The sequence below is a fragment of the Acipenser ruthenus genome, unplaced genomic scaffold (assembly GCF_902713425.1).
Source record: "Acipenser ruthenus unplaced genomic scaffold, fAciRut3.2 maternal haplotype, whole genome shotgun sequence".
Taxonomy (NCBI): domain Eukaryota; kingdom Metazoa; phylum Chordata; class Actinopteri; order Acipenseriformes; family Acipenseridae; genus Acipenser; species Acipenser ruthenus.
Genome location: NW_026708599.1, coordinates 13,322 through 40,325, shown reverse-complemented (window position 1 = coordinate 40,325; position 27,004 = coordinate 13,322). Strand labels below are relative to the sequence as shown.

Here is a 27,004-nt window from a genome sequence, read left to right as displayed (position 1 = left end):
CTACCCCCTCTCCCCCCCCCGTCCCCGACCCTACAGTGCACATTCTTCAGCTAAGACTGGAATGACGAAGGCAGGAAGATTCTATTGCAAGAGTTCAGTAGTCCTCCAAAGGCTCGATCTCACTCAGGTTCATCCTGTCTGAGGGGTTATGGAAAGAATATCCTGCAAGAAAGAAAGAAATAAGAAGAGTTGCACACAATATAAAGCCCATAATGAAATCACCTGATATGTTGTTAACAGGAGTGAAAATAAGACTCCCTTGTTTTTGCGATGAGTTGAATAAAAATCAGGCACACCTGAGCTTGTTAGCTAGACACACTGTGGGGCTGATCAAGCTGGTAGTAAAACCTGGACTGGGTGAAACTGCTGTGCAACAGGGAGTCTTCAGGAATGGAAATAAAACTCCTGCTGCGTAGCAGTTTTACCTATTCCAGGTTTTACCACCAGCTTGATTAGCCCCCAGTGCGTCTAGGTAACACGCTCAGGACCGTGCCTTATTAAAAACTCCTAGTAAAACCAGGAATGGGCAAACCCGCTACGCAATAGTCTTCAGGGATGGAAGTAAGAGAGCCCCGTTTGCACAGCAGTTTGATCCAATCGGTTTCGCTAGGAGTTTAATAATAAGACACACCCGAGCTTGTTACCTAGACACACTGGGGCTAATTGAACTGGTGTTAAAACCCGGACTGGTGGGGGCTATGCAGCAGTGCGAGGAGTCTCTCTGCGGGAGGGTCCTCACCCAGGATGCTGGGGTCCGAGTGCAGCCCCAGGTGCTGCTTCTTCTTCATCTTGCTGGATGGCTCGCTCTCGTACACAGCCTGCTTGGAGGAGCAGTGATTGGACTGGAATACAGCCTGCAGACTGCTGGGGTTCAGACCCCGCATGGCATCCTGGGAAACACAAACAAGAGATCAATACAACCACATAAAACGCACACGCTTACAAAACCTGCTCACGGTTAGATGGAAACGTCGTACGTTTTTTTTTTTTTTTTTTTTTTCCCTTTCTATGGAAAACTACAAAGCGCTGGTGTGCAGTTCAATATGTAAACGTAACATTATTCCAGCAGGTTTCATTCGACTTTGTGAAGCAAGATTAATTCATGCTACAGGGTGATGAGGCAAAGCTTTTAGCCAGAGCTGCACATGATGTATCGTAATAGAGGTCTGTGTCACTTGTGATACGAGACCACAGCATAAAGAACTACAGCATCCCTTGCCACTGCTGACTTGATGCAAAACCTTTGGCCGGAGCTGTAGACTCAGAAATTATAAGTGTAGTGCAGCTGTGGGGATGTACGTGTGTGTGTGTGTGTGTATATATATATATTAAATTTACTTATTTAAAGTAGAAAACAAAAGAAAAACCGCACATTACCTGTAGAGGGAAGTTCATGGTCAGTCCAGCCATTTCCTTTGACAGCTGTAAGAAACCACAAGTCAGTAGCTTTATTATAAAAGCAGCTAATGCTGGTTATATATATTTTAAAAACCTGAACACATAAGATTAAAAACATTTTATTACTATTATTAAGGAGTCCTTCAGCAGATGCTTTTATCCAAAGCAACTTAGACCTATGGGGGTGAACTATGAATCAACCAGGGCTGTGATGTTTCTAAACCTCAGTATTGTTTTCAATGGGCAGGACAGGGCTGTGATGCTTCTAAACCTCAGTATTGTTTTCAATGGGCAGGACAGGGCTGTGATGTTTCTAAACCTCAGTATTTGTTTTCAATGGGCAGGACAGGGCTGTGATGTTTCTAAACCTCAGTATTGTTTTCAATAGGCAGGACAGGGCTGTGATGCTTCTAAACCTCAGTATTGTTTTCAATGGGCAGGACAGGGCTGTGATGCTTCTAAACCTCAGTATTGTTTTCAATGGGCAGGACAGGGCTGTATTGTTTGCATGTCAGGACAGGGCTGTGATGCTTCTAAACCTCAGTATTGTTTTTCAATGGGCAGGACAGGGCTGTGATGCTTCTAAACCTCAGTATTGATTTCAATGGGCAGGACAGGGCTGTGATGTTTCTAAACCTCAGTATTGATTTCAATGGGCAGGACAGGGCTGTGATGCTTCTAAACCTCAGTATTGATTTCAATGGGCAGGACAGGGCTGTGATGTTTCTAAACCTCAGTATTGTTTTCAATGGGCGGGACAGGGCTGTGATGCTTCTAAACCTCAGTATTGTTTTCAATGGGCAGGACAGGGCTGTATTGTTTTCAATGGGCAGGACAGGGCTGTGATGCTTCTAAACCTCAGTATTGTTTTCATTGGGCAGGACAGGGCTGTGATGTTTCTAAACCTCAGTATTGTTTTCAATGGGCAGGACAGGGCTGTGATGCTTCTAAACCTCAGTATTGATTTCAATGGGCAGGACAGGGCTGTGATGTTTCTAAACCTCAGTATTGTTTTCAATGGGCAGGACAGGGCTGTACTGTTTGCATGTCAGGACAGGGCTGTGGTGCTTCAGACCTGCTGTTGCTGTTGCTGGCGCTGGTGGTTGGCTTTCTGTTTGGCACGGCGCTCCAGAAACTGCTTGGCAAACTCTTTGGCTTCCAGGGTGTCTCCCAGGTAGGAGCGGATGAAATCGTGGACCTCGTAGGGGGACTCGACCTCCTTCAGATACGAGACGATGCTCGAGACTGCGAGGAGGAGAGGGGGAGCGAGAGAGAGAGGGGGAGGGAAGAAAGATCCATTAAAACCAGAGAGAGATGCAGCCATTTAACCTGTGATGTTTTGATTTTCTTTTTTTTTTTATTTCACGATCCTCAGATAGTTAAACATTCACGGATGGATTTAGTTCCCTCATTTGCAGGCAGAGAGAGAGAGAGAGAGAGAGAGAGAGAGAGAGAGAGAGAGAGAGAGAGAGAGAGAGAGAGGAGAGAGAGAGGAGAGAGAGAGAGAGAGAGAGAGAGAGAGAGAAAGAAAGAAAAAGAAAGAGATGGGGTACAGAAAGAAAGAAATGGGAGTTCAGAGAGAAAAAGACGGGGGTACAGAGAAAAAGGAGACAGGGTACAGAGAGAGAAAGAAAGAATGGAGAGATGGGGTAGAGAGAGAGAGAGATGGGGTACAGAGAGAAGAAAGAAAGAAGAGATGGGTACAGAGAGAAAGAAAGAGATGGGGTACAGAAAGAAAAGAAAGAAAGAAAGAAAGAAAGAATGAAAGAAAGGAGACAGGGAGGAGGGAGAGGGAGAGGGAGAGGAGGAGAGGGAGAGAGGGAGAGAGGGAGAGGGAGAGAGAGGGTGGTGTGGGTCCATACCGTCCAGGTTGCTGGTGCTGGTGTTGCTGTTCAGGGCGTGCAGCATCTGCTCACTCCAGGTGGTGAACCCGTCCTGCTGCCGCATTCCCTGCAGCATTTTCAGCAGCTTCTCCTCCTCCTCCGTCTTGCGTCTGTTTATCACGGGAGGGGAGCCGAGCGAGGAAAACGACAGAGCAAAGAACAATGATGGGGGAGCATGTAATACAAGCGCAGGGCTGGACGGAAGAGAACAGCTCGCTTTAAAACACCGGTCTGCTATTCAAGAAGAGAACAGCAGAATTCAAGAAGCGATGGATTGTGACTATTAAAATAAATCAAGATTTTTTTTTTTTTGTGGTCTTAGAACAAGAGTAAAAGTAAGTTTAGAACAGAACATAATTTATATACTTTATTTTATTTTTTTTGAATGTATGTGTTCTAGTAGTGATAAGTTTATTTTGATGCTTGGTATATATAAAACAGAGAGTTAAAACTGCATGGAATAGTCTACAAGGTGAAGTAGGAAGATCTAAAAAACACTGGCTAGCTCACAAACTTCTTAATTTCCTAAAGTGACCCTGATTCCCAGGGCTGGGGGTGGGGCGTGACCCCCACATGGATCCCGTCTGCCCTACCTGAGAGAGGGGCTGCTCCGGCTGCTCTTCAGCCCCAGATTTCGGAGGCCTGATCCCTGGCTCTTCAGGGCCTCGTCCCACATGCCCATGCTGCTGTTCTTGCCCTCGTGCCCCCCTCCTCCTCCTCCGGCCCCCCACATGGCGCCCTGATCGCTGCCCCACTGCCCAGCCATGCTGGACACGTTGCCTCCCGACAGACCCAGGCCTCCGTGCTGAGAGAACAGAGAGAAATAAACAAACCGGTCAATCTAAAAATCACCAGGAGAGAGAGAGAGAGAGTGTAAGAGAAAGAGTGTAAGAAAGAAAGAAAGAAAGAAAGAAAGAGGAAGAGAGAAAGAAACAGACAGACAGAGGGAGAGAGAGAAAGACAAAGAAAGAGAGAGAGAAAGAAAGAAAGAAAGAAAGAAAGAAAGAAAGAAAGAAAGGAGAAAGAAAGAAAGAAGAGCATATTATTGCTATGTGGGGCTCGCTGCACTAACTGTGTGTGCGCGTCTTTGTCAGTATAAGAAACATGCACTATCCTTGCACTAGTAAGATGCGCGTGTGTGTGCGAGTGTGTCTCACCCCGGATCTCTGCACGCCACCTCTCTGCTTCTGCAGCTGCCTCTCAGTCTCTTGCTGCAGCTCCAGGAGGGTCTTGCCCTGCTTGGGCATGTTGCTCCACACTGAGGAGCCCGAGGGGCCCTGCTGCTGCTGCTGCTGCTGGAGAAGCTTCATGATTAGCTCCTGCTGCTGCCGGCACTGCCAAACACAGACCAGCGAGAAAAAACAAACAAACACGAGAACAACCTGTGTTATTATTATTACAGAGCAATGCGATCCAGTCCTGGGTTTACTATGAACTTGATGAGGTACAGTGTGTGTAGGTAACAAGCTCAGGCAGGGTGTGGCTTATTGGACTCTGTGAAATCAGGACTGGATCAAACTGCTGCTCTGCAATGGGAGTCTTTATTTCCATTCCTGTTGTAATATATTGCCTTGTGATGACCGACTCACAGGACACACTGTATATCCAGGGATGGAAATAAGACTTCTGTTGTATAACATTTTGGGTCCATTCCTGTTTTTTTGTGTGTGTGTGTGTAATAAGACACACCTGAGCTTGTTACCTGCACACACTGCGGTTAAATCGAGCTTGTCGTAAAACCTGAAATGGGTGGGATTGTTCAGAAAATAATTGCATAGCAGTTTGATCCGTTCCTGGTTTTGCCAGGAGATTAAATGCGCAGTATAACCAAGAGAAAGCTGCACAATTTCTTTGCGTATTTCCCCACAGTAAACCCACCCCTCCCCTCCTCACCTGTTTCCTCCTGAACAGCTCTTCCTCCTCGCGCCGTTTCTGTTCTGCCTCCAGCCTGCGCTGCTTCTCCTCCCTCCTCTTCCTCTCCTCTTCTTCACGCTTAGCCCTGAGTTCTGCATCTCGCCTTTCTTGCTGAAGCTGCGGCCAGGCAAAAACATTATTAATAATAATAATAATAATAATAATAATAATAATAATAATAATAATAATAATAATAATAGCAGCTCTCATAGCTTTACTACAAAGATTGAAATGACTCCTGCTGCACAGCAGTTTCACACCCCCCCCCTACCCCCTCCCCAATATTTAAGGTGCTGGAACTTACTTTTTGTCTCTCCAGTTGAAGCTGTTCTAGAATTGGACCCTGAGTAGAAGAATTCATTGTTAAATCCCATGAACTGGCTTCACTGCCTACAATGAAAGAAAAAGAAAAAAAAATGTATTTATTTTTCAATTAAATTATTATGAAAACCACACTATAATAAAAGTAGAGAAGCACTGAAAAATAAAACAAAAATACAGCTTCTAGTAACTGCGCCCTGCACACCACGCGGCCGTGCCTTTACCAGGGGACACCCTCAGGGACCCCTGCGCTCCCGACTGTGTGACACCCCCCTGCACACCACGCGGCCGTGCCTTCACCAGGGGAGACCCTCGGGGACCCCTGCGCTCCCCTGACTCTGTGACTCCCCCTGCACACCACCAGGGGAGACCAAAGTTGCCCAGTATCAAATAAACCAAGCCTGAATCCAGCCTCCGTTTCAGGGTAGCGGAGCTGTTATTTCTACCTACCTGGTTGCTGTGAAGCTGAGGTATGCATGTCCCACAGGGACCCTGTGTCTGGCACTGACATTGATCTGTTAATAGGAGGAATCAACCCCTGCTCTCCACACCTACAAGAAACAACGAGAGAGAAAAAAACAGAGAGCTTAAAACATGGAGGGGGGGCGGACTGATAACAGACGATGGAAAGCACCAGGGACGGAACCAAGACTCTCGCTGCACAGCGGTTTGATCCGTTCCTGGTCTTAATAGGAGTTTGCCATGGGCAGCAGTAGCTGGGAGCGCCAGGCAGTGGAAACAGGGTACACGACTCAAGCCAGAAAAGGGGCTTTGTGCTCCTGGGGTTTAGTCCGCGGGATCCCCTGCGCACCCCGTCTTGCCAGCAGGTTACCTGTTGATGAGCTGGAATAGCTGCTGCTGCTGCTGGAGGTACAGGGCAGCCGCTGCCAGCTCCTGCTGTTTCTTCAGCCTCTCCTGGTCCATGTTACCCTGCACAGAGAGAGAGAGAGAGAGAGAAAAAACACTTACTTCTCTACTGCTCAAAATACACCAATATAAGAGACCAGTTCTTTACAAAGATCTCTTAACTTTAGGACACTGAAGGATGAGGATAAGATGGTAATTATTCTGGGCGAGAACAGCGACACTGCACTCCCAGCTGCTGAATATATCACAGTGTCCTGAGCAGAGACAGGACCAGTAAAACCACAATGTTTAAACAAACGAGAGAGAGAGAGAGAGAGAGAGAGAGGGAGAGAGAGAAAGAGAGAGAGAGAGGCGATCTGCTTCCATTACACAGTCACAAACTCCATTACATCATGCAGGCATGACGTGTGTACAAATAAGAATCTTTATATGTGTCGGTGTCTGTCTGTCTGATGCAGGAAGTGCAGGAACGGACAGGCAGGGCGGTGGACTCACCAGCAGCGGGGGAGGTGATGGTCCAGGGGCAAAAGGCACTCGTCCCCACATTTTAATGACCTCTCCCAAGGGCTGGAAGCCCTCGTCACAGCCTCTCTTCACCAGGAGGGTCATGGTGAAATACCCGGCTTGAAACCACTCTGCCATCTCCTGGGTCGTGAAGGGTCCTGGGGGGGTGGGGGGGGCAAAGCAGGGTGATTATCAACCGTCCTTAACCCTGACCCCACCCCTAGCTCCAACCCCAACCCCACCCCCTAGCTTCAACCCCACCCCTAACCCAATAATGGTCCGGAGCAGCGCTGTGGCTCCCGCTCCCCTCGGCGCTGTACCTTGGATCTCTCCCTGCGGATCTTTGTAGAACCACTTCATGGCTGCCTCGTGTGACAGAGGCAGCGCAGCAGCCGTGTTCCTGCTCTCCCGCATGGTCTGGGTGAAGCGCTCCTCCTCCAGGGAGTTCTCCTGCAGGGAAGCCACCATCTTCTCCGCCTCCTGCACAAAAACACACACATGGAAAAGCGCGTCTCAAACTGCAGTGCGTGCCACCAAAAACAAGCTTGCCATTTCAATGCAGTACAGCAATACTGGACCGGAGGGGTTTCTGGGGATCCGACAAGTTGCATTTATTTAAGATTTTAAAAGATTTGTAGATGAACATTTTATTTAATGTCGTGTAATGAAAGAGACTTTTAAGGGAGATATCATTTGAATATGTTTACTAGATGCCATGATAGTAGTATTTCATGTTAGATTTGGAAAGGTCACATTTTTTAAAATGTCAGTTTTTTGTTTTATGGAAAACCACAAAGCTCTGGTGTTCAATTCAATATGTTAATGTAGCATTATTCAGCAGGTTTCAATCGACTTTATGAAGCAAAATTAGTTCATTCTATAGGGTGATGTGTGTATCTATATATAGATAATATGTATGCATGTGTGTCTGTATGGTGTGTGCGGAGTGCTGTGGGATCCTTGTAATGAAAGGCGCTGTATTGTTGCAATTGGGTGGGGGTTTACCTGTTGCAGGTGGCTCATCCCGTCCTCATCCTCGTTGTCCCCCCCAGTGGTGAAATGGATAGCAGCAGAGGAGGAGGGGGGGGAGGAGGAGGAAGAGAGGGTGGAGGAGGTGCCGGGACTGAGCTGGGCAGCCACCACCCCGAGGGACCCACACTCTATATATGAGAGAGAGAGAGAGAGAGAGAGAGAGAGAGAGAGAGAGAGAGAGAGAGAGAGAGAGAGAGAGAGAGAGAGAGAGAGAGAGAGAGAGAGAGAGAGAGAGAGAGAGAGAGAGAGAGAGAGAGGCTACAATTACCAGTGATATCAAGGTTGGAAAAAATAAATAAATACTGTCATTGCCAATTATTATTATTATTATTATTATTATTATTATTATTATTATTATTATTATTATTATTATTATTTATTTCTTAGCAGATGCCCTTATCCAGGGCGACTTACAATTGTTACACGATATCATATTATTTTTACATACAATTACCCATTTATACAGTTGGGTTTTTACTGGAGCAATCTAGGTAAAAGTACCTTGCTCAAGGGTACAGCAGCAGGTGTCCCCCACCTGGGATTGAACCCTCAACCCTCCAGTCAAGAGTCCAGAGCCCTAACCACTACTCCACACTGCTGCTGTATTGTTTTGTGCACACTGATGCAGGGATGGGAATAAGACTCCTATTGCACAGCAGTTTCACCCATTCCAGGTTTTTAACCCTTTGCGGTCCATTGTCGGACTGGGTCCGACATTGCAATTATTCCTCACAGGTCCTTTGTCGGACTGGGTCCGACATCATTATAGCAACGCAATAAACGGGTGTTTAGTCGTTTTTTCTCTGGAAAAAGCCGAGAAAACCATTCAGTTGCCGAGTGGGAGCGACAGGAGCCGAGACAAGTCGGGAAAAAAAAAAAGGCGTATCTCATGAATAGTCATACATGGTATCAGGTATCAGATAACGGGGCAGTCATAGTAAACAAGCTGGCTGAGTGCGTCAGCGCACAGAGACTATCATGGACATTTGCAGAGCTTTTTTCAGATGTTATAATAATAAAATAATGACTTTGATCGCATTATTGAGGAGTTTGGTGATAAAACGAGTGATCCGGAGATGATCGATCGGTATGTACGACTATTATTATTATTATTATTATTATTATTTATTTCTTACATAGGTGAACGCTATAGCAAACAAAAAGGTGGGGCGGTGCTGGAGATGCCTAGTGAGTGCTTTGTTGATATGCAGGGCCATTTAAACCCGTTTGACTGTGAAAAAAAATACTTTTAAACAGCGCGTATAAAATTAACTGCGCGTGTGAAAATTAATTAGACCTGGCGTGCCTGACGCGCAGTTAATAAATGGACTGCAAAGGGTTAAGCCAATAATTGGTGCAAATGAGTAACTGAGCACTCGGTTGAAATGAAAACCAGCAGACCCAGTAGCTCTCCAGGTCTGGGGTTGCAGACCCCTTGGGTACAGGTAACAAGCTCAGGTGTCTCTTATTACATTCATAGTAAACAGTAACGCGTCTCATAAGACACACCTGAGCTTGTTGCCTATACACACTGTGGGGCTAAATCAAGCTGGTAGAATGGGTAAAACATGGCTGGGAAATGACAAAAATACCCTGCAAGAAAAATAAGAGTATGCAGGCCACTTGAGGGACAGAACTGAGTCCTCGTACCTTCAGAGGGTAGCTTGATTCCCTTGGCAGCGGGGGGGGGCGGTGTCCAGCGGGTCTGGCCGAGCCGGTGGGGGGGTCTCCAGCTCCCCGGGAGACAGGGAGCTCTGTCCGGGGGTCACGGACACTGTGGGAGGGGAGGGGGGCGCGGGACAGTTCACAGCACTGTCCAGCACACACACAGCAGCAGAAGCAGCAACCTGCCCATCTGAGGAGAGAGAAAGAAAGAAAGAAAGAAAGAAAGAAAGAAAGAAAGAAGACAGAGATTTAATGACCCGAAGTACAGACCCTCCACAGCCTCTATTCAGCTCGCTGGTTTTTACAGCCAAATCCCTGCGCTGCGCTTCCTTTCCTGTTGAAAAAAAACTATTTTCCTACCTTTCTCGGGGGAGTCCTTCCGTTCCGGCTCAGAGCCGTATTCCCTGGAATCTTTCCTGCCTTCGGGATGCTCCTCCTCTTCCTCCACGCCTTGGAATTCCAGCTCCTGCTCCTCCGGGATCGGATCCTTCGAGCTCTTCTGGGAAAAAATTAGAACAATTCACACTTTTTTTTTCTTTTTCCCCTGTGCATTTAAAAATCGACCCTTTCATAAATCGCATGTTTGGTTTGCGGATTGCTCCTCATTCAAGGTGAGCGCACAGATGTTCTGCAGACGGAAAGAAAACTCCTGTTGCACAGCAGTGTCACCCAGTCCAGGTTTTACTACCAGCTTGATCAGCCTCAGTGTGTCTAGCTAACAAGCTCAGGTGTGTCCGATTATTAAACTCCTAGTGAAACCAGGAATGGATCAAACTGCTACGTGTTGAAGCCGAGATGAACCCCAGGACGGGTGCAGCAGCAGCAGGCCTAGTGTGAGTTTGTAACCCTGCTCAAACTCCTGGCTCCTGATCATTTCAATATTAATAATAATAACAGACTTCATTGAGGGGAGCTCTGAACCCCAGGACTGGGTGCAGCAGCAGCAGCAGCAGCAGGGCTAGTGTGAGTTTGTAACCCTGCTCAAACTCCTGGCTCCTGATCATTTCAATATTAATAATAATAACAGACTTCATTGAGGGGAGCTCTGAACCCCAGGACTGGGTGCAGCAGCAGCAGCAGCAGCAGGGCTAGTGTGAGTTTGTAACCCTGCTCAAACTCCTGGCTCCTGATCATTTCAATATTAATAATAATAACAACAGACTTCATTGAGGGGAGTTCTGAACCCCAGGACTGGTTACGAGTCTCAATCTCTGCGAGAGGAACCCCAGGAGGGAGGGTCTGTCCCGTACCTTGAAGGACATGAAGGCTCCAGAGGAGTCGAAAGTCCCCATCTCGTCGTCCTCGTCGTCCATGCACCACTCCGGCAGCCCGTCCCTGTCCTCCTCGAAGCCCTCGCTGTTCACACGCAGCCTCCGGGGCCCCCGCTCCTCACCGTGCTCCCGGAAATCGAAATCGAACTTCCGCCTCCGCTCCCCGACGTGCTCCCGCCAGCCCGCGGACCTGGGACCCCCGTCTGGGGAGAGGAGAGACACGGGTTCAAAAATAAATAAAAACAGCCAGTGCAGAAAGACGGGCCAGCGTAAAGCCGTCGCTACACTTAATTTGCTTTAAAAACGAAAGCATTGAACAAAATCGAACAAACAATTAATATCACGACTCAAAGTATCAATTAAAATTCCTTCGAAAGAATTGCAAATCTATTTTAAAAAAATAAATTGGAATGGGGCTCTCGAGTGGCGCTCCCGCGCTCTATAGCCTGGAGATCGCAGGTTCAAATCCAGGCTATGTCATTGCCGACTGTGGCCCGGGGGTTCCTAGGGGGTGACGCACAATTGGCCGAGCGCCGCCCGGGTAGGGAGGGATTGGGTCGGCAGGGGAATCCTCAAGTTCACGGCGCACCAGCACCCCCTGTGGCTGACAGGGCGCCTGCGGTTCTGCAGTGGAGCCGTTCAGATCTGTGTTGTCCTCCGACACTATAGGTCTGATGGCTTCACTGTGGATCCGCAGTGCGAAAAATGACAGATTGGCAGGAACAGGTTTCGAAGGACGCGTGTTCCAGCCTCCGTCCCCCTCCCCAGTCGCCAGGGGGGGTACAGCGGTGAACCGGGATAAAAAAAAAATCCCAAATTAGAGAGAAAACCAGGGTTAAAACCATTGGCGATGACTAAATAAATAAAAAAAAAATAGATTGGAATTGAAAAAAAAAAAAAAGCAGTTACTGACCCTGACCCTGAGAAGCCGACATGACAGATGGTTCTCTCACCGTCTCTGCGGACCCCCGCTAGTCTCCAGCTGCTCCCGCCCCCTTCGACCGCCTCCTCCTCCTCCTGCTCCTCCCGCAGGGTGCGCCAGTTCTCGCTGTCCGAGCGCGTGTATTCCTTGCGGACCCCCGGCGCCGCCACCTCCTCAAAGCCCACCCGGACTGCAGAGACACAAAGAAAAACCACCAACGCTAGCTGTCAACCAAACGCCTGGGGTCAACGCAGCTGCAGTCGAACCTGGGCAACCCTGCGTTTTAATTGTATCTGCAATTCTAATTACCAGATCATTGATCAATCAATCAATCAATCAATCAATCAATCACACCCCTTTCCAAGCGTAAATCATTTGCAGGTCCATGTTTTTTTTTTTTATTAAACATTCAGCCAACATTCTTCTTGGATTTTTCAAACTTTTGTTTTTTTAGTGACCCCCCCACCCCTGCCCCCCCATTATTTGTTTTTAAAAAAAAAAAAAAAAACTCCAATATATTTCTGTATTTGTGCCTGCGATTATTGCTTGGTAGAAAAAAACAGATATCTGTGTCTGTCTGTGTCTGTGTGGAGCTTGGTGTTACTTTTGAGTGCCATTGTAATTAAAATTCCAATTACCGCAGCGTAATTAATTGAACAACAAAGCATTGGAATTGGAACTGCAATTTCAGCAAACGAATTCCGCTGTAAATGTAATCAGAACGGACCCCAGGGTCTGCTGTGTTAACAGGCTCACTGGAGCAGCTCTGACACTGAATGTGAACCCAGAATCAGTCTCTCAATACAACAATCACAATATTATATCATATACAATCAGGGCTTCTGATTCTTCCCCCCCGCCCCCACGACTCTTCTACTCTCCTGTAATAATTAAATTGCTAAGTCAGTCGTGTTTCTCAATCAGCACTGAGAAACACAGAGTGTAACAGTAAAATTGATTTTGTGGATCAACTATAAAACTGGCTTTAATTTGTCATTTAAAATGACGAAATAATTCGAGCAGCACCACAGCAAAAGATTTTGGAACAGCTCAACTAAATTAGGTCAGTCAGTTTAACCCTAATGCTTGTATTAAAAAAAAAAACAAACATCAAAATTAGCATGCAGTACGAAAAAAAAAAAATGCATTTTAAAATCACATAGTTACCAATTTTGGAGACAACAGAGAGCGCAGTCTTCTCTTCATTCCTCTGGTCTAATAAAAATTATTAAACAAGCCTTTTTATACCTAACCTAGGGTTACATCATCCTGCAACATTTCTTTTGTAACTTTTCAGCATTACAGCTGGATATCCTTTCGGTTCTTCTAATAAACATGCTCACAATCCATGCATTAGAGACACACACAGTGCTAATGTATATTACTACAAGAGATTACAAGCCACTGACACCCTCCACGTATCACACCCCACATAAGAAACGGGTTTCTTGAGCAGTAACTTTTTCACAAGCTGGTCTTTTTAACACTGAGATTAAGGAAAGACGCAGACAAAGCATACAGCCGTGGCCAAACGTTTTTGGATCACCTAGAGTTTTAGGATTGAGACAGGATACTGTAAAAAAAAAACAAAAAAAAAACTACATGAACATAATTTAGATATTTTATTTAACATCAGGTAATCAAAATAAACTACACAATTAAAAAAATAAAAAAGTCTACTGGAAGCCAGAACAGGGCAGCAGTGTGGAGTAGTGGTTAGGGCTCTGGATTCTTGACCGGAGGGTCGTGGGTTCAATCCCAGGTGGGGGACACTGCTGCTGTACCCTTGAGCAAGGTACTTTACCTAGATTGCTCCAGTAAAAACCCAGCTGTATAAATGGGGAATTGTACGTAAAAATAATGTGATATCTTGTAACAATTGTAAGTCGCCCTGGATAAGGGCGTCTGCTAAGAAATAAATAATAATAATAATAATAATAATAATAATAATAATAATAATAATAATAGTAGCGATTAGTATTTCATGTTAGATTTCCAGAAGGTCACATTTTTAAATTTAGTTTTTCACTCTGTGGAAAACACTACAAAGCGCTGGTGTGTGGTTCAATATGTTAACGTGACATCATTCCAGCAGGTTTCATTCGACTTTATGAAGCATAATGAGTTCATTCTATATAGAGGGTGATGCTAAACTTTTGGCCAGAGCTGTAGCAACGTATACACAATAATAGACTAACGTTATATAAGGAAAGCCTACGCCTGTTTTACACCAGAATCAATCTTACCTGCATCTCTTCGAATCGGCTTTTCAAACCTTCTTTCTCCTCTGCGTAAAAGAAAAAACACAAAAACGCACAACGTCAGCTTCAGAACTCGAGCTGCGCGAACACATTATTCCACTGTCCGGAGTTTTCTCTCTCTCTCTCTCCCTCTCCCTCTCCCTCCTCAGGACGAGGGAACCCATTATTCCACTCGGTTGGAACTAAAACCAGAAGACAATGGGGTCTGGAGGACCGGTTTGGGAAGCCCTGCTCTCTCGTAAAGCACAGCATGAATTTGTAATTTTAAATGTTTTTTTTTTTTTTCCGTATGGTTCTGGCAAGTTACGGAAAGCAACTGCTGAACACATCCCCAAAACAAGCAAACACAGGAGCGCACCTGTCGTCCCAGCTCTGGCTCCTGTGAATCTCCCTGCCGCTGCGGCTGAACCCCACTTCACCGTCTTCAATACTTCTTTGGTAGAAACTGCCGTCGCCTCGGCCGCGACCTGCACACACAGGTCAGAGTCACACGGGGTTACAAATCATTTCATAAGGAGACCGGGTGGGACACCGTTCACTGAACTGGGTCGGGACCCCACCCCACCCAAAAAAAAAACGATGCTGAATTACACAGAGGCGCTGGATTAGACAGGCTTCTGGCTCACCGAAGAACCGGCGTGGATAATTCTGCGTGGCTCGGTGGTCTACTGGTTAAAGAAAACGGGCTCGATACCAAATCCCAGCTCAGCTGTGTGTGTGTGACCCTGAGCAAGTCACTGAACCTCCTTGTGCTCCGTCCTTCGGATGAGACATAAAACAAACGAGCTCTTATTGGAAGTGACTCTGCAGCAGCAGCAGTTGATGATGCAGAGTTCACACCCCAGTCTCTGTGAGTCGCTTAGGATAAAAGCGTCTGCTAAAATTAGTAATTACTAATAATAATAATAATAATAATAATTTGTTTAGCAGACACCTTTATCCAAGGCGACTTACAGAGACTCGGGTGTGTGAACTATGCATCAGCTGCAGAGTCACTTACAACTACGTCTCACCCGAAAGACGGAGCACAAGGAGGTGAAGTGACTTGCTCAGGGTCACACAATGAGTCAGTGGCTGAGGTGGGATTTGAACCAGGGACCTCCTGGTTACAAGCCCTTTTTCTTTAACCACTGGACCACACAGCCTCCTTATATTATTATTATAATAATAATAATAAATAACCACACACACACAGGAGTTGTGCCAGCGCCCGGGCGGGACTCACCTCTCCCTCCTCTTGTGGTTCCCCTCCCCCTGGCCACTCCCCCTGGGATCACCGCCCCCCCTTTCCCCATCAGCCTCAGCACAGCCACACTGTTAACAGACATCGAGAAGTTCCTCTGAAAAAAAAAAAACAAAGAGAGTCAAAACACACTCAATATTTTTTCATCATCAGGAGCCTCAAATGTGAAATTCTATATTCGCTACTATTATTATTATTATTATTTATTTCTTATCAGACGCCCTTATCCAGGGCGACTTACAATTGTTACAAGATATCACATTATTTTTACATACAATTCCCCATTTATACAGTTGGGTTTTTACTGGAGCAATCTAGGTAAAGTACCTTGCTCAAGGGTACAGCAGCAGTGTCCCCCACCTGGGACTGAACCCACGACCCTCCGGTCAAGAGTCCAGAGCCCTGAGCCCTGACCACTACTCCACACTGCTGCCCCAGATTGCAGAAAATCACTTCCATGCCCCCGCCCAGGCTTTCTAACCCCCTCCTCTCTATGCATTCTCTACTGCATTGAGAACTGTGCCGGCATGCTTTTAAAAATAAATAAATAAAAATTCTGGCCTGCAACAGGACTCTTAAACAGACTCAAGGGTCGAAGATCAACATATGTATGGGGATGAGAATAAGACTCCCACTGCCCAGCAGTTTCACCCATTCCAGCTTTTAATACCAGCTTGATTAATTGGTGTATAGCTGACAAGGTCAGGCGTCTTATTCGACTCCTATGTGAAACCAGGACTGGATCAAACCGCGATGCAACGGGAGTCTTATTTCCATCCCTGATGTATTGATGTATGTATGCAAATATCAAGTCTGTCTCAACAGGTATAAGGGTATCAGAGGTTGAAAGAGTGGTGTCTCAAAACTGCTCATTTCTGATCAGCAAAATTAGTTCATTCTAGAGGACGATGCGTGCGTGCGTGGAGCAGTGGGATCCTTGTGATGAAAGGCGCTATAAAGGCAATGCAAAGCCTTTGTCCGTAGCTGTAACACCAGCGTGCAGACGGAGCTCACCTGCTCTTCCTCTGTTAACGGTACCAGAGCCAGCGGCTGCAAAGGCTCTTCCTGGAGTATAGCAGCAAACTCTTTATCCTGCATCTCCTCCGGGAACTAAACCAAAATAAAACACACACCAGACCGGGATCAGGGTTCGGGGTCAATTCCTGCTTTTCCATTCCCAATTCCCATTCTAATCCATCGATCCCAACGCATCCCTGATCAAAGTCACACGAGCTGCGTTCTGTTACAACAAGCTTCTACCAGCGGAGACAAAACGACTTCAGTTGAAGTTTGTTAGTCGATTCAAGCTGGCTTCAAATGAAAGCAGCTGGATAATCAGTTATTGCGTCTCCTAAAATATCAACTCTGATTCCTTTTTAAAATCAATTCCAGGTCCTTCAAAAAGACATTGGAATTTTTTTTAAAAAATTTTGTAAGAGAAATAATAATTGTACTTTGATACATTACATTTAGACCAGACTTTTACAGTTAAAAAAAATATCAGGAGTAAGTTATCATAACAATACAGTTGAAGAGAAAATTAAACAGGTAGATGCATGCTCCAAAAAATTACAAAGAAGCCTGTCCTCAAATGAGAACAATGACACTTAATGGGTTAACACACACACAAAAAATTAATAATAATAATAATAATAATAATAATAATAATAATAATAATAATAATAGGGATAACAATATAATCCTAAAAATGAGGGAACACGAAGCCACTTTTCCAGGAACAGCGGTTTGAAACCTGGTTCCAGGAGACCGTCGGGAGTCCTAGTTTGAGGTTTGCTGTATCAAACCCGCCCCAAGTCTCCCTGCCCGGTGTGCCGCGCAGTCTCCTGAACCCACGCTCCACCCCGCAGAGCGGCTCCGTGCTCCCTCAGCTTTAGGGAGCTGCACCCCTGCACCCCACCTTGTTTTCTTTAACATAAAGTGCTAACATCTCCTCCCTCCCGTATCGGTACTCAGCGAGCTTGTACTTTGGCATCGCGGGAGAGGGAGGGGGGGACGTGACGCTCCCCCCGCTGGATAGTGCGCGGAGCCTGCAAAACAAACAAAAAAACACAAAAACATGCAAATAAACTCAGAGCCGTTGAGAAAAAGAAATTCAGGGATGGAAATGAGAATAAAAGACTCCCGTTGCACTGCAATTGGATCCATTCCAGGTTTTACTACCAGCTTGATTAGCCCACAGTGCGTATAAGGCAGCAGTGTGGAGTAGTGGTCAGGGCTCTGGACTCTTGACCGGAGGGTCGTGGGTTCAATCCCAGGTGGGGGGGGGGGGGCACTGCTGCTGTACCCTTGAGCAAGGTACTTTACCTAGATTGCTCCAGTGAAAACCCAACTGTATAAATGGGGAACTGTATGTAAAAATAATGTGATATCTTGTAACAATTGTAAGTCGCCCTGGATAAGGGCGTCTGCTAAGAAATTAATAATAATAATAATAGGCAACAAGCTCAGGTGTGGGGCTAATCAAGCACATATGCATGAAATTGCTATGCAATGGGAGTCTTATTTCCATCCCTGTAATTAAACACTAATGTGTAGATGCTGGCCGTATGTGTTTATAAGGTAGTAACTACAGTATAGTTACTATACAGTGTCTGGTAACTCAGGGATGGAAAGAAGACTCCTGTTGCACAGCAGTTTGATCCATTCCGGGTTTTACTACCAGCTTGATCAGCCCACAGTGTGTCTAGGTAACAAGCTCAGGTGTGTGATTATTAAACTCCTAGCGAAACCAGGAATGGATCAAACTGCTATGGGGGGGGGGGTCTTATTTCCACCCCTGCAAATGAGATGGAATGAATGAAGAGAGGAAAACAGATCGCTACGCTTTACCATTCTGGTCCAAAATTGAGGGTCTCGGCAGCCATCTTCCTTTCCTCCGTTAGACTCTGGAGTTCTGCAAAAACAGCATTTAAAAAAATAAATAAATAAAATAGAAATAAATAAATCCAGCTGCAGACGAGAGACACTGTCTTATTTGTTTATTTCAGCTTAATCCCCTCTACATACCTAAAGAGGCCATTCGCAAGATTCGGGTCTGTCCTGAAATCAATAAAATAAGGAGTTAGTTAAGCCATTAGAACAAATGTAATAATAATAATAATAATAATAATAATAATAATAATAATAATAATAATAATAATATGCAAACACTGTTTATCTTTTTTAATGCAACAAGTTGGTTACACACACACTGTATTTATAGTAGAGGACAGGAAGCTGAACTAATACAGAACATGCCATCAGACCACAATGTAAGAGGAGTGCCGCCCCGAGAAACACACACAGCGAGAGCATCACAATAAAGCAATACAGACCACCGTTTCATCTGAAGCCACTTAAAATACAGACAGATCTATAAAGCTTTACAACAACCATTTCACATCCGAAGCCAAGAGAAACCAACTGGAAAATGTGCAGGGGCAGAGAGACGGACATCCTGTATCAGGGCTATTGCAGCTTTGAAGGACTGAGGCTACAGGAGAGATATATATACACATGGTCCAGTGGTTAAAGAAAGGGGTCTCGATACCAGGAGGTTCAAATCCCGGCTCAGCCACTGACTCCCTGTGTGTGTGTGTGTGCGACCCTGAGCGAGTCACTGAACCTCCTTGTGCTCCGTCCTTCGGATGAGACGTAAAACAAACGAGCTCCTATTGGAAGTGACTCTGCAGCAGCAGCAGCAGCAGTTGTTGATGATGCAGAGTTCACCCCCCCGTCCCTAAGTCGCTTTGGGTAAAAGCGTCTGCTAAATGACTCATTAATTATAAATAATACCGTTTGCATTGCAAGACCAAAAGACCTACACTCACGGCAGTTTCTTTACATCTCCCTCTCTCATTAAAATGTCTTTTAACAAAATGGTCCATCATTTAATGATTTGATCTTATCACATTATGGTATCGTTATACTTTATTACAAGGTTAATTTTTAAAAAAAAAATTATTAGTGCTACACAAACTGATTCCATTATTATTACTACCTATTAGCACCTGTAGAACTCCTCTGTTTGTATCCTGGGACACTATCACCCTTCATTTAAATGTGCTTTATTTTGCACTTATCTGCCCCCTATTTTACTGCATTTAATCCTGTACTTCAGAATACTGTAATCTGCCAAGTTTTTAACCTGTAGTACTTTGTATTTAATCATATCCTGATGTAACTATCACTATTTAATCATATCCTGATGTAACTATCACTATTACCTGCTGTATTATTGAATTGTGGTTTGTCACACTTGAACAAAAGTTATTGTATTTCTTGCTCTTATTGTATTACTTGTATTGTAACACTTGAAATGTATTTGCTTACGATTGTAAGTCGCCCTGGATAAGGGCGTCTGCTAAGAAATAAATAATAATAATAATAATAATAATAATGACTATTTAAACACAGTTTTTACAGAAAGTGCAAACAATACTACGACCTGTTCAGGAGATCAAACTCATTACAGGGATGGATAAAACTACAGGAGATCTCTCTGGTTACACCAGTTAAAAGGCAGCTGCTGTACCGCCATACAAAATGAACAAATGCCTGACTTTTCTGCATTGGAGTAAAGCGATTAGCCACCTACCGCAGTCACGGGCGATATCCACGGAACCTGTGCTGATGTTACAATGGGAGTGGAAACGCGGGGCTCTGTTCGTGGGACGTCTGTTAATGCTGACTTTGTGTCTGTTCCGATCTCCCAGTTGTATGTATGTATATATATATCAATATGATAAAAGAATAATAATAATAAAACTGAATTCACTTTTTTGTTTTGTTTCCCCCCCCCCTAGAATTTCTGAAAAAGAAAGAGAGAGAGAAGACAATAAGATTCACGATTAGTTCAGTCAAGATAAAAACTGATTTGAGTTATAGAACTGGAAAGGGACACACACACAGGCCATACCTACTCAGTGATAATTTTTTTTAAAACACTCTTAAGTTTTTACAGGATGTATCAGCTCCGACTGGATATACATTTTGAAACTCTTCTGCTCGACTTCCTTCCTTTGACTTGTAAATGTGGGCAATAATTTTATTTATTTATTTATTTTTTTAAAAGCAGGAGGATAGTAGCTACTGTCTCAAGCTGCGAGTCTGTACTGAGTTATTATTACTATCACTGACAAAAGCAATTCTGACTCATTTAAATGTAAATGCCAATTTGTTTCGCTGGCTGACTGCCTCGCCCTGAGAGAGACTGTACATTCCTATACAGCGCACTCTATCTAACTAGAAACAAGAGTTTTAAAATAACACACCAGAAAATACTTCAACTGAACACACCAAAAGCACCGAGTACCGTAGCTGTACGAGTTACATTTCAGCGAAGTAGAAACTAAATTCTCTAAAAACTTCAAACTGCAGTTTTTGCTGCCGTATACCCTAGACGCACACACAGTCAATACACAAATCTAAATGAATGCATTAAGAACACAAGAAAGTTTACAAACGAGGAGGCCATTCAGCCCATCTTGCTCGTTTGGTTGTTAGTAGTTTATTGATCCCAGAATCTCATCAAGCAGCTTCTTGAAGGATCCCAGGGTGTCAGCTTCAACAACATTACTGGGGAGTTGGTTCCAGACCCTCACAATTCTCTGTGTAAAAAGAAGTGCCTCCTGTTTTCTGTTCTGAATGCCCTTTTATCTAATCTCAATTTGTGACCTCTGGTCCTTGCTTCTTTTTTCAGATTGACGTTGTCAATACCTTTTAGGATTTTGAATGCTTGAATCAGATCGCCGCGTAGTCTTCTTTGTTCAAGACTGAATAGATTCAATTATTTTAGCCTGTCTGCATACGACATGCCTTTTAAACCCGGGATAATTCTGGTCGCTCTTCTTTGCACTCTTTCCAGAGCAGCAACATCCTTTCTATACTAAACTTGTACTAAAATGAACCATTCAACTGCTGTAAAACATTTTTAAAAAGGTTAGGGTATTGTGCATTTTTTTTTTAAATAAAATGACTGTGTCAAAAGCATACATCTTTTTTGGTATGTCTCCTTGAATGTCGTACCTATGACACCCAAACAGCGAACCAGTTAAACAAGTCTAATGAAAAGCGTGTGTGGCATTAAAAAAAACTAGTATCGATGCTGACATAACTATGACATTTAAATCCGAGGTTTAATTTTAGGGAAGTGTTGATATGTCGAAATGCCAAAAGAAAAAAAAAAACACAAACATAACTTAAGCTGCACACACAGTATAGCGTTACTGACATAAAAACAAACCTAATGTTTTACTGTACGCGTCCTAGACGTCTCATGCTTCGCGTACTCGGGTAGAAACTGTACACAGGACGCTTTTGATAAGACATGTTTTCAATCCTCCACAAAAAAAATATGTCACAGTGGATTTTGAAGGATGTTCTGCTTTGATTTTGCGTACACAATGTCATCGTGGCCCAGCAATAAAACACACACACACAAAACCACTTAACGATACGGCGGAATACTAATAATGCTGCAGCTGTACACTAAAAACAGCACAGCCACAAAACATCGCTGTATTTATTAATCGTACTTAAATAAATAAATACCAAAGCAAAATGTTGTCCTAAAGTCAACAATCGTCAAAAATGATCAAAATACACAGATACATTAGCACGACAGCAATACAATCACAACAAGATTATTATTTTAAAAATAAATAAATAAATAAACCTGCAAGCATTTCTTTACAGCACGCATTTAAAAACCTCAATTAATATTGTTATTTTAAAACAGGCCTGTATTGTAAACAGAATCACAGGAGGCAGGGCGCAGGGCGTAGGGGGGGCGGAGTGTGAGAGTGAGCGCCCCCCGGCCGCCCCTCTAACTCTACCCCGCTGCTCGCAGAGGCCTGTCTACCTGCCATTTAAACCCCTATAAAACAAACCCGACTATCATCCCGAGGCCCGTCGATACGGGGTAAGGGGGCCGGGGTCTCTTTTATTTGTATTTCTTACCCGGTTTTATTTATCGTGTCTTGTTTTCTTTAGCCTTTTTTTTTTTTTTTTCAGGATCACGAACTCGCCGCATTCATTTATTTATTTATATATATTTTTGTAATGTTGTTGTTTTTTTTTTTTTTTTTTCAGTGTCTGCCTCTCTCTCTCTCGCGCTCTCCTTCTTGTTTGTGTTATAGAAAGATGGCCGTCCTACTCGCGTCACGTGACGTGGGAGGGGCTAAGAGAATTTTTGTTTTTTTAAAAAAAAAAACGATCGGAACGGCGGACGTTCGACGTCACGTGACGTCACGCGGGATTTTTGTGTGGCTGAAGTCTGTGTTATTATTATTATTATTATTATTTATTTCTTAGCAGACGCCCTTATCCAGTGCGACTTACAATTGTTACAAGATATCACATTATTTTTACATACAATTACATTATTATTTTTTTTACATGCAATTCCCCATTTATACAGTTGGGATTTTACTGGAGCAATCTAGGTAAAGTACCTTGCTCAAGGGTACAGCAGCAGTGTCCCCCACCTGGGATTGAACCCACGACCCTCCGGTCAAGAGTCCAGAGCCCTGACCACTACTCCACACTGCTGACCTTAGTTTGCAGATGATGATGATAATGATAATGATTATTATTATTATTATTATTATTATTATTATTATGGCTATGCAGTATTATAAATGTCATGTGGGAGATCCTGAAATTGAAGAAGGAATCTATGAAAAAGACCTAGGAGTTTATGTTGACTCAGAAATGTCTTATTATTATTATTATTTATTTCTTAGCAGACGCCCTTATCCAGGGCGACTTACAATTGTTACAAGATATCACATTATTTTTACATACAATTCCCCATTTATACAGTTGGGTTTTTACTGGAGCAATCTAGGTAAAGTACCTTGCTCAAGGGTACAGCAGCAGTGTCTCCCACCTGGGATTGAACCCACGACCCTCCGGTCAAGAGTCCAGAGCCCTAACCACTACTCCACACTGCTGCCTTCATCTAGACAATGTGGGGAAGCTATATAAAAAAAATAATGGCCAACCAGATGCTCGGATATATTGTGAAAAAGTGTTGAATTTAAAAATGTTAAAACTTTACAATGCATTAGTAAGACCTCACCTAGAATACTGTGTTCAATTATTATTATTATTATTATTATTATTATTATTATTATTATTATTTATTTCTTAGCAGACACCCTTATCCAGGGTGACTTACAATCGTAAACAAAAATACATTTCAAGAATCACAGTACAAGTAATAATACAATTAAGAGCAAGATAAATACAATGACTTTGGTTCAAGCAAGTACAAGTGTGACAAAATACAATTCAATAATACAGCAGATAACAGTGTCAGAGATAGTTACATCAGGATATGATTAAATACAAAATACTACAGATTAAACACTTGGCAGATTACAGTACTCTGAAGTACAGGATTAAATGCAGTAAAATAGGGGGCAGATAAGAGATTCTGGGATCAATAAGCTACTAACAACCATAACGACACACACATAGAAACGAATACAGACGCCCTTTCGCCTTCACTGCGCAATATATTTTCAAACAGAGAAGCAACACATTGCTTAACGCGCATGAGCGAGTTTTAATTTGCAATCCACGCATTGATGCTAAAATCGCTCCACGCTGTTCACATTCCACAGCAATATCCTCCGTTTGTAAGGGGAGGGGGGGGTGTCGACAGCCTAATTATCACAAACATCGCAATATTTACAACCAAGGTGACGCTGTTTAGAAACATGCCAATATTTACATCGCTAATATCGCTTCTAGAAAGCACAGAGATGGGTTATTAACTTTATTTAAAGGAAAAAAAAATGTACTGACTTTTAAACCACCCCTCTCATTTCACGGTAATCAAAATGGTTCGTTCCTGAAAAAAAAGGGGGGCACCGTTTGGAATGTTCCATCGCCGCCACCAAACGGAGGGGTGTCTGTTTTCAACTTTGAGGTGTACATCAGTTCTTTTTCAATCCAAAATTAATTAATAGTAATTATCTACAAAATATTTACTTCTTCCTCACTGTGCGCCCGTCGTCGCGAAAAAAATCAAAGCATGTGAAAAGAAAACGATTGAATGCGACTCCCCCTATTCCCTTTAAACCCAATGGAGATTGACCGGCACAGCACAGTAATGGAACTGTCCGCTCTCTCGCTGCAGAAACGTGTTGTGGGTTTGGTTCAAGGCGTCCGGTTTGTGAGACAGCGTGTCGACCGTCCAGTTAATAGTCCAGGTGGGTGGAAATAAACATCATGCGTACAAATTCATAGCCAGAGCTTCAAGAACCGAGTACTGCTCTGTGTAGCAGCACCGTTAGATACACACTCGTGCAATGCTATGCTATAGTCTAAACATTTTGTAATGACACGGAAATTAGCTGGTTTGGAAATAACTCAGGATTATTTCTCAAATCTTGACTATGCGACTGACCCGTCGCTCGCTTAGTGTTAGCAGTACCAACAAACACGCATGTTTTTATACGGGCCTGCAGAGGTAAAAGATTTGATAATAGACCAACAATTAATAGACAGTAATTGAATACGCGCATCTGCAGATCTGTGTGTAGAGATACGGAAACAGTGTGGCAGAAACTAAGGCAGACTCCACACTACGAGTTTCATAATAAAACACACACCTGAGCTTGTTGCCTAGACACACTGTGGGGCTGATCAAGCTGGTAGTAAAACCTGGAATGGGTGACACTGCTCTGCAACGGGAGTCTGATTTCCTGCAATTGGACAAAGGGATTCTTACGATGTAGCCTGTGTAAAAACGAGCTGACCACACCTGATTTAATTGAACACGTTAACTTCAGCTAAATTGATCAATTGATCTCAGTGTTGACCTCTCTCCCCTCCTCTCTCCCTCTCCCTCTCCCCCATCCCCTCTCTCTCTCATCTCTCTCCCCTCCTCTCTCCCTCCCATCTCCCTCTCCCCCCTCTGTCTCATCTCCCTCTCCCCCTCTCCCCTCTCTCATCTCCCTCTCCTCTCCCCTCTCTCTCTCATCTCTCTCCCCTCCTCTCTCCCTCCCATCTCCCTCTCCCCCCTCTGTCTCATCTCCCTCTCCCCCTCTCCCATCTCCCTCTCCTCTCCCCCCTCTCTCTCATCTCTCTCTCCCCTCCTCTCTCTCCCCTCCTCTCTCTCCTCTCCCCCTCTCATCTCCCTCTCCCATCTCCCTCTCCCCCTCCCCCCTCTCTCTCATCTCTCTCCTCTCCCCCCCTCCTCTCTCATCTCTCTCCCCCTCTCCTCTCCTCTCCCCCTCTCTCTCATCTCCCCCTCTCTCATCTCTCCTCTTCTCTCCCCCCCCCTCCCCGTAGGCATGGCGGATGGCGGGGTGACGCTGGCGCAGCACCGCGAGATCGACCCGGCAGAGTTCACGCTGCGGAAGAGGCTGCCGCGCAAGCTGCCTCAGCGCCGCAACGACGTCTACGTGAACATGAAGACCGACTTCCGCGCCCAGCTGGCCCGCTGTCAGAGGCTGCTGGAGGGGGGCGAGTTCAACGAGATCTGCATCCACGGGCTGGGGCTGGCCATCAACCGGGCCATCAACATCGCGCTGCAGCTGCAAGGTGAGCACGGCTATCAGAACCCCTCCAGAGGCCTCCTGTCTGTACCTGCCTGCGTGAGAACCTGAGTGTCTCGCAGAGGCGTGTTCTAAGAACACGGAGACAGTTCTGAGGTTCTGAGTTCCGGTTCTAAAAGGCTGCATTGTCTACCAGGTTCAGTCTGGGTATGGACAGCAGTGTGCAAATCTAGCACAACAGCTCCAGATGTGTCACTGATCTCCTTTATATACCTGCCTGCCTGAAAACGCCTCGGAGAGGGAGGAGGGAGAGGGAGGAGGAGGGAAGAGGAGGGGAGGGTAGAATTTCAGTTTGTGAACCCGTTTCTCTCTCCGTTGCCAAGGGAACGGGCTGGGGGCGCTGCGGCTGGCTCCGAACACGTCGACGGTGGAGCTGGTCGATGATCTGGAGCCCGAGACAGACCAGGGTGAGCCGGTGAGCCGCACCCGCAACAACTCCGCCATCCACATCAAAGTGTTCCGCGCGGACCCCCAGTAGAGGAGCGGCCCCCTCCCCCCGGGGAAACCACGGCGCGTTTGTGACGGGTTCGCTTTGTAAACACTGTGTGGAGGAGGAGCTTACAGGACCCTGCGGAATGCTGGGCCGGGAGCGATTTCCTGTTTCTCAATTCCGAATTCCTTTTGTAGAATCAATTCCCGATTCAGATTCCCGCGCCCTTTTGAATTACAAACAGTGAAAAACAATGCAAATACATTAAATACAGTGAAATACAGCCTGGCACAGTCCATTAAATACAAACAGTACAAAACAATGCAAATACATTAAATACAGTGAAATACAGCCTGGCACAGTCCATTAAATACAAACAGTACAAAACAATGCAAATACATTAAATACAGTGAAATACAGCCTGGCACAGTCCATTAAATACAAACAGTACAAAACAATGCAAATACATTAAATACAGTGAAATACAGCCTGGCACAGTCCATTAAATACAAACAGTACAAAAATCCAATGGAAATCAAAGAAATTTATTGCAACAGTTATTATTATCGTCATGTCTCTAAAATATCAATTTGGATTCCTTCGAAGGAATGGGAACCGGGAATTGGAATTGGAGTTGATCCCCAATCCTAATGGCATGTCTATTGAAATGTATTTTTTTTTTTTAATTTATTTGTTTGATTAAATGCTAACCTGAATAAAGC

General features: G+C 44.6%; 2 protein-coding genes across 2 annotated transcripts; one reads left to right on the top strand and one right to left on the bottom strand.

Annotated features, from left to right (window-relative positions):
* LOC117967941 (GRB10-interacting GYF protein 1-like) lies at positions 1–22,441 on the bottom strand. Its single transcript, XM_059021419.1, has 28 exons — positions 22,242–22,441; positions 19,879–20,091; positions 18,309–18,341; positions 18,132–18,195; positions 17,200–17,329; positions 16,296–16,391; positions 15,264–15,378; positions 14,397–14,505; positions 14,024–14,064; positions 12,945–12,992; positions 11,809–11,967; positions 10,835–11,058; positions 9,945–10,083; positions 9,577–9,774; positions 7,893–8,047; positions 7,208–7,367; positions 6,879–7,045; positions 6,349–6,446; positions 5,967–6,067; positions 5,500–5,585; positions 5,175–5,312; positions 4,439–4,615; positions 3,875–4,086; positions 3,261–3,391; positions 2,474–2,643; positions 1,378–1,422; positions 740–890; positions 1–162 (listed from the first exon to the last, which is right to left on the bottom strand). Exons 3-28 carry the CDS (start codon positions 18,319–18,321, stop codon positions 95–97), a joined length of 3,195 nt encoding a protein of 1,064 aa, XP_058877402.1. The 5' UTR covers positions 18,322–18,341; positions 19,879–20,091; positions 22,242–22,441; the 3' UTR covers positions 1–94.
* A 1,916-nt stretch (positions 22,442–24,357) lies between these two features.
* LOC117404644 (ribonuclease P protein subunit p20) lies at positions 24,358–26,806 on the top strand. The gene is made up of 3 exons (XM_034007581.3): positions 24,358–24,502; positions 25,587–25,838; positions 26,176–26,806. The coding sequence occupies exons 1-3, from the start codon at positions 24,376–24,378 to the stop codon at positions 26,328–26,330; spliced, it is 534 nt and encodes a 177-aa protein (XP_033863472.3). The 5' UTR covers positions 24,358–24,375; the 3' UTR covers positions 26,331–26,806.
* Positions 26,807–27,004: the final 198 nt, after the last annotated feature.